Here is a 7,805-nt window from a genome sequence, read left to right on the forward strand (position 1 = left end):
CAAACCCAAGACCAAATGCACATTAACACACTCCCAACCATCAAACCAACAGGCCCATTCTGACACTAGAATGTGAAAATGAACACAATAGATCAACCTACTCACTGCCCCTAACTATAAAGCTTACAATTTCTATCCCAAAAATCTGAGGTATTACACTTATAATCTTCAATATATGGTGTATTGACCATGGTTATTCATCCCATAATCCACATCGTAGGTTCGAGTTCTAATATATTTGTAGCAATGATTTACTCTTACTAAAACTATAAGTTGTCGATTAAGTCTTAGCTCGATTGGCATGGGCATTGTTGCCAATGCAAGAGGATGTGGGTTCGAGTGCACTGAAGCACATTATTCTCCTATTTATGGGTTGGGGAAGGGCTATAGGTAGTTTTAGGCATTATATCAAAAAGAGCAGATATGATCAAAACTTATAATGAGATTGTTAAAAAAAATTATTACACATGCTAGCATCACACAATACCAAACATGCATAAATTTGATTAAGTTGCTTACACAAGTTGACATTATATCAGAGTTGCTTACACAAGCTAAAATTTATATCAAGGTTACTCACACAAGCTAACTTATATTAGGTTATCCATCCAAACTAAACCTAAATCACATATAACCCGAGAATATGCAACAAATTCTAGACCTCATTATAACCTATAAAATCCCTGATTAATCGCGCATATAACCTTATTGGCATACCAAACGTATCCTAACATTTTACTAAGTTCACACGGACATCATTTCCATATATATGACATTACCAATCCTTGTACCTGATTACATAATTCATTTACATGTCTTGTAATCAATCAACTTTCACCTTTGTACCTTGTACTATTACATATTAACCAATAATCACATGTAAATTCAATTCAGTCCATAATTAGCCATACATGCCAAATTCACTAAAATTCTAATTATATCTATGAAATCAAACACAACATAAAATAAATTAGTAAGTTACAAAATGGTCACTAACTTATACAAAAAAATTCACTTAAATTATTGTATTATTAAAATCGTTGCTCTTTTACACCAATCAAAAGTTCTTTTTTCTCATCTCTTCTACAATTTAGTTTTTTTTTCAAGAAACAACTTTGATCGTCACAAATCTACAAATAAGGATATCAACGGGGTGGGGTGGGGCGTGTTTTTGTTTGCCCCAACCTCGACCTGAAGCTTGACTAATCTACCTCGAACCTGAAATTAAATAGAAGACCCAACTCCGCTCTGCCCTGCCTCGACCTGAATTTAATTTAATTGTTTTATTTTTTATTTTGAAGCAAATAAGATTTCATTTTTAAATTATTTTATTTTTTATTTTGAAGCAAATAAGATTAATTTTTTGAGTTTAGACTTAAATCTTAATATATTTATTTTTTATTTATATTTTTTATTGAAAGCAAAACTTAGTATATGTATATATATTAGGAGTATTTTTATAAATATCTCAGGATGAAACGAGATAGATTTACCTCAAACCCAACCCAACCCATTCTAATCTCAACTTGATTCTTTTTTTCAATTTCACTTGATCTGACCTAAACTCAATTTAAAAAAAAAAAATTGACCTTAATAAATTGGATCGAGACAAAACCTGTTAAATTCAAGTTTTTTTTTGCGATTCGTATATATGAACTAAAATTTAAAATTTTATTTTCAATTTTTAACATTAACCATTATTAATTTAGATTTAAGATATGATTTTCTAATTGTGGATGAATTTAACAAAAGTAAAAATAAAAAATTGATGGAAAAAAAAACCTAATTTGTGTTTGGTTCATTTGTCCATAACTTTGGTTTTTTTTTTTTTTTTACAAATCCCTATGTATCAATATTTTTTTACAGAGAAAGAGAAAGAGAAAAATGGGGGCAGCAAATCTGAAACTCTGTCTCATCAATGTCGCTGTAAGAAAAAAATTTGAGTTGAAGCACTTTCTCTTTATTGCTGTTTTTGTTCAACTTACTCTGTCTTACTGGTTAAATTCTGCTATAAGTCCTTGTACTTTGCACAACTTATGAATTTAGACTTTATTTCTTTTTAAATTTATCAATTTTAGTCCTATATTTTTAAAATTTTAATATTTTAATCCTAACCCAAATAATAATTACTAAATCTATTTGTTTAGATTCATTTAAAATTCCTATAAAATTAGTTTATATTTTTTAATTAAATCATTTTAAGTAACAAAATTTATATTTTCAATCTTAATATAAACTTTAAACATTAATCTATTAACTAAAATTTTAATAAATAATATATAAAAATAATAATCTGAAAAATATTATATATAAAATAATATATTTAACGCAATAAATTTTAAAAATACAAAATTAAATCCACAACTTTCATAAAAACTACAGTGACTAACAACAGAAATTTACCCTATCTTAAAACCAGGTTAAAAAACTCAACTCAAGAACCAAAACGAGAAACCCCAAAATAAAAAGAAAGAAAAAATTATATATTTTCACTGTCAATCACAAAAAAAGAAAAAGAGAGAGTCAACCTGCCTTTTTTTTTTCCGTCGGTTTGTATATGTAAGGCTTCGAATAGTCCACATATTGCATTTTATCTTCATTTTTTTTCCAATCTTTTAAAAAAGTTTTTTTTTCTTTTTTTGGTTTATAGTAATATAGTGAAGCATGCAAAGAAAACGAGCAAAAGATAAACACATGATATCATCATCGCAAAACTCCTTTGCTAAAACTAGGGTTCTTTCATTTAAAGCTTTCTTCTTTGAAAAATCCCCCACAACCCAACTGGTTTTTTTTTTTCCTTTAAAAGTTTGGGTTTTTTTTTTTTGAAAGAGAAAGAGAGAGGGATTGAGAATTAAGGGTTAAGCATTAAACCACCAAAAAAAAGAGGGTTTTTTTTTTTTGGCTTGCCTTGTTTCTCTTTCTTTCTCTCCATTAAAAATTACTTGATTTTGTCCAAATTTTGTGTTTTTTTTTAATGTATATGTCAGTTTGCAAATTTGGGTTTTTTTATAGTAAGTGTAGAGAAAGTGTTTGTAAAGTTGTAGAAGAGAAAAAAAAAGTTAAGAGTGGTTTTGAAAGTTTGATACTTTGATAGATACATAAATAATAATAAATATTTTTTTTTTTACATTTTAATAAAAGGGACTTTTTTTTAAAAAAAATTTTGATGAATTTTGGGGGGTTTATAGATGATAGTTCTGGTACTAATGAAGGTCTTGGTGGTGCAAGAATAATTGCAGACATACCTTATAACACCACCACCATGCCTACTGGTGTTTTCTCTCAACCCCGCCTTGTTTCTTCTTCAATTCCTAAGAACATGTTCAACTCACCAGGCCTTTCTCTTGCTCTTGTAATGATTTAAAAAAAAAACCCTTGTTTTTTTAGCTTTTGTCTTTAAATAACTGATCTTGGTTTTGTTTTTTGATGTTTTATTTTGGTGTTTTTAGCAGCAACCCAATATAGATAATCAAGGAGATGAGACTAGATTAGGTGAGAATTTTGAAGGAAATATTGGGAGAAGAAGCAGAGAAGAAGAACATGAAAGTAGATCTGGTAGTGATAATATGGATGGTGGTTCCGGTGATGATCATGACCCCACCACCGCGGCCGGTGATAAACCACCGAGGAAAAAGAGATACCACCGTCATACACCTCAACAAATCCAAGAGCTTGAAGCGTATGATTTCATGTCTTTTTTTCACTTTCTTTAAACCCCCCCATGGAACATGGCCTTAACAAGTGTCTTTTTGGCTGTAGTCTCTTTAAGGAGTGTCCTCATCCAGATGAAAAGCAGAGATTAGAGCTTAGTAAAAGGCTTTGTTTAGAAACCAGACAAGTTAAGTTTTGGTTCCAAAACAGGCGTACTCAAATGAAGGTATGTATGTGTTTTGCAAGAACCTACCCTTAATGGTGTTTATCCATTTTAAAACTTGGGGTCTTTGTTTATTTTTTTTCAGACACAATTAGAGCGACATGAGAACTCATTGTTGAGACAGGAGAATGATAAGCTTAGAGCTGAAAACATGTCTATAAGAGATGCAATGAGGAATCCCATATGTACTAATTGTGGTGGGCCGGCTATTATTGGTGATATGTCACTTGAAGAACAACATCTTAGAATCGAAAATGCTCGTTTAAAAGATGAATTAGATCGTGTTTGTGCACTTGCTGGTAAGTTTTTAGGTCGTCCAATTACAGGACCTCCATTACCAAACTCAAGTTTAGAGCTTGGTGTTGGCACCAATGGTACTTTTGGAACCACTATGGCTACTACTACAACATTGCCTTTAGGACATGATGCTTTACCAACAATGGTTGTTCCTAGTAATAGACCGGCAACGACACTCGATCGATCCATGTTTTTGGAACTTGCTTTGGCTGCCATGGATGAACTTGTTAAGATGGCACAAACTGATGAGCCATTATGGATTAAGAACATAGAAGGTGGAAGAGAAATGTTGAACCATGATGAGTATTTAAGGACATTTACACCTTGTATTGGTTTAAAGCCAAATGGTTTTGTCACTGAAGCGTCAAGGGAGACTGGTGTAGTGATTATCAACAGTCTAGCCCTTGTTGAAACATTAATGGACTCGGTAATTCATTGGTTTTGACTTCATTTTTTAAACCATTTTAGTAGTGGTTTGTTTCATTAGATTTGTCTCTAAAAACCCATTTTTTTAATAGAATCGTTGGGCAGAGATGTTTCATTGTATGATTGCTAGAACATCAACAACTGATGTGATATCTAATGGCATGGGAGGAACCAGAAACGGTGCACTTCAACTTGTATGTATATATATAATCAATTTCTTCCTTATATTCCCTCATCATCTTAAATCATGTGAGTCCTATTTGTTGTTCTTTCAGATGAATGCTGAGCTTCAAATTCTTTCACCTTTAGTTCCTGTTCGTGAAGTAAGTTTCTTAAGGTTCTGTAAACAACATGCTGAAGGTGTTTGGGCTGTCGTTGATGTGTCCATTGATACTATCAAAGAAAGTACTACATTTGTTACCTGTAGGAGACTTCCTTCTGGTTGTGTTGTTCAAGATATGCCTAATGGTTACTCCAAGGTACTCATACATACATACATACATACATATATGCATGAATACATATATGAGGATTTTGTTTTGTCTAGTGATTACTCAATGCAAACCCCACACTGTCACCAAAAAGAATCTGAACCTTCCTAGTTCCCTACACAATACACTTATGGAGTGTGTTTCAAGTTTCAAAATCTGGGTTTGCTTTATTACAATAAAATAATACCGCAAATCAAGGCTGTTGCTACCATTGTTTTTTGTATGAATAGAAGCCTCTATTGCTGTTTTTTAGCTACACAAAATGCATTGGGACACTGAGTTTCCTCGATTTGTACCATTTAAACTACAATTTAAGCCATTATAATCTGTGTTTTTTTTTTGTTAGTCAAAAGGCCATAGCCATAGCTATAGCTCTCTTTTGTTTGTATCTGATATTTGAGGTGACATTAATACACATTTCGATGAAACCATTTCTTTCATTGAGCCCAATCTTTTTATCCATTTCCAAGATTTTGCTTCATTTTTTTTCGATATTGTTTAATGGGTTAATTGCATCACACGAATCAAAACTTCGGTTTATATTTTAATTTAGTCCGCATACATATGTCTAATGCCTATGAGAAAATTGCAGGTTATATGCGTTGAACATGCTGAATATGATGAGAGCCAAGTTCATCAACTATACCGGCCTTTACTAAGTTCCGGCATGGGCTTCGGTGCCCAACGGTGGGTGGCGACCCTTCAACGGCAATGCGAATGCCTTGCCATACTCATGTCCTCCACCGTTCCCACTAGAGACCACACCGGTAAATTTATTAACCGATTACACTATTAGTGAAAATGTACAACCATGGATGATCATTTTGTTTCGTTTTTAGCTATAACTGCAAGTGGGAGACGGAGCATGTTGAAGCTAGCTCAACGGATGACAGATAACTTCTGTGCCGGGGTTTGTGCATCGACGGTTCATAAATGGAACAAGCTTAATGCTGGGAATGTAGACGAAGACGTTAGGGTTATGACTAGGAAAAGCATTGACGACCCCGGCGAACCGCCAGGGATCGTACTAAGTGCCGCCACTTCGGTTTGGTTGCCGGTGTCACCACAACGGCTTTTTGATTTCCTACGCGACGAACGGTTGAGGAGTGAGTGGGATATATTGTCGAATGGCGGACCTATGCAAGAGATGGCACACATTGCCAAAGGCCAAGATCATGGCAATTGCGTTTCCCTCCTGCGTGCCAGTGTAAATAAAATTCCAACATAGTATAAGGACTAAAATCATAATTAAACCAAGGACCAAAATGATTAGTTTTAAAAAGTTAAAATCTGAAAAGACAACACAGTCTGTAATTTTGGAAGTATCCCTGATGACAGGTTATTGCTTTAACAAAAAAAAAAGTCAAACAATAGGACGATTTTAACCTTTCCCTCTATTTTCTAATCCAAATTTTATTGTTTTGCAGGCCATGAACGCAAATCAGAGCAGCATGCTGATATTGCAGGAAACATGCATAGACGCAGCAGGGTCGCTTGTAGTGTACGCGCCAGTTGATATTCCAGCCATGCACGTTGTCATGAACGGTGGTGATTCCGCTTACGTCGCACTTTTACCTTCGGGATTCGCCATTGTCCCGGACGGTCCTGGGTCTCATGGACCTATCTCTAACGGACATGTTAACGGAAACACCGGCGGAGGGTCGTCAAGAGTCGGTGGATCGCTTCTCACGGTAGCTTTTCAAATATTGGTAAACAGTTTACCAACGGCTAAACTGACCGTCGAATCGGTTGAAACGGTTAATAATCTGATTTCGTGTACTGTCCAAAAGATCAAAGCTGCCCTTCAATGCGAAAGTTGATGACTCAGTGAGTTGGGTAATTTTAGTTATTAATATAGGTTTTGGTTGTGGTTAAAGAGTGTGCGACTCAGTAAGTTGGGACGAGTGGGGGTATTGAGTCAAGAACGAACCGCGCGTGGAGAATCATTGTATGGTGGTGATCAAAGGGACAAGGGTGGTGGTTCGGGTATTGACTCAGGTCGACCCTTTGAGTTGGCTCGCCGGGACCAGAAAAGAAAGTCAAAACTCAAACAGCGTCGTATTTGGTGTACTAATCCAATTTCTCTTTTCCTAGGGATTTAATGTCAATGAACATTATTGTATTGAGTTGTCACTTTCTTTTTTTAGGGGTTTGGCTTTTGGAAACTTACTAATTTAATATATTAATTTCACACTTCAATTTATTCACGGTTTAATTTTGGTTTTAGTCCTTTTATTATGTTACAACTCACCATTAAGTCCCTCTAATTAATTTAGAAAATAATTTGATCTTTTCATTTTAAGATTTCATGTATAAAGGTTATTGTATTAGGAGTTAGATTGTATTTTATTTTTTGTACTAAAAAATGAACAAAATAATTCTTTTGCATTTGATTAAAGAGTAAATTGATCTCTTTTATTAAAAATTTAATTCATTTTTACTATTAAAAACTAGTGTGGTTGACAAATTTCATCCAAGTGTATCTCATGTTAACAGTGTAAGAGTTGTAACTCAAATTCCTTTTAAAGAAATAATGCAGCGGTAAAACTAAGGGATTTGTAGAGGGCTTACGGTCGAGGGCCGAATTTGTATATAACTACACTTTGTCTATTTGACTTTGATTAGAATAATGTTTTTCAACCTTAATGTAATTGTAACTCGTTTTATATCATTCAATGTTCAACATTAATGAATTTTCTTCTCCTCTGCTCGTGATT

General features: G+C 33.7%; 1 protein-coding gene across 2 annotated transcripts; it reads left to right on the plus strand.

Moving 5' to 3' along the window:
- Nucleotides 1-2,496: 2,496 nt before the first annotated feature.
- On the plus strand, nt 2,497-7,303 carry LOC108460502 (homeobox-leucine zipper protein ANTHOCYANINLESS 2-like). Of its 2 annotated transcripts, none has more exons than XM_017760017.2 (9): nt 2,497-3,352; nt 3,453-3,679; nt 3,760-3,877; nt 3,960-4,598; nt 4,690-4,791; nt 4,873-5,076; nt 5,681-5,855; nt 5,928-6,295; nt 6,516-7,303. In XM_017760017.2, exons 1-9 carry the CDS (start codon nt 3,167-3,169, stop codon nt 6,906-6,908), a joined length of 2,412 nt encoding a protein of 803 aa, XP_017615506.1. In that variant the 5' UTR covers nt 2,497-3,166; the 3' UTR covers nt 6,909-7,303. The 2 variants fall into 2 exon arrangements, with proteins under 2 accessions (XP_017615506.1, XP_017615505.1); XM_017760016.2 differs by having other exon boundaries at nt 2,574-3,352; nt 3,450-3,679.
- The last annotated feature ends 502 nt before the right edge of the window (nt 7,304-7,805 follow it).

Source organism: Gossypium arboreum, chromosome 12, assembly GCF_025698485.1.
Source record: "Gossypium arboreum isolate Shixiya-1 chromosome 12, ASM2569848v2, whole genome shotgun sequence".
NCBI lineage: Eukaryota > Viridiplantae > Streptophyta > Magnoliopsida > Malvales > Malvaceae > Gossypium > Gossypium arboreum.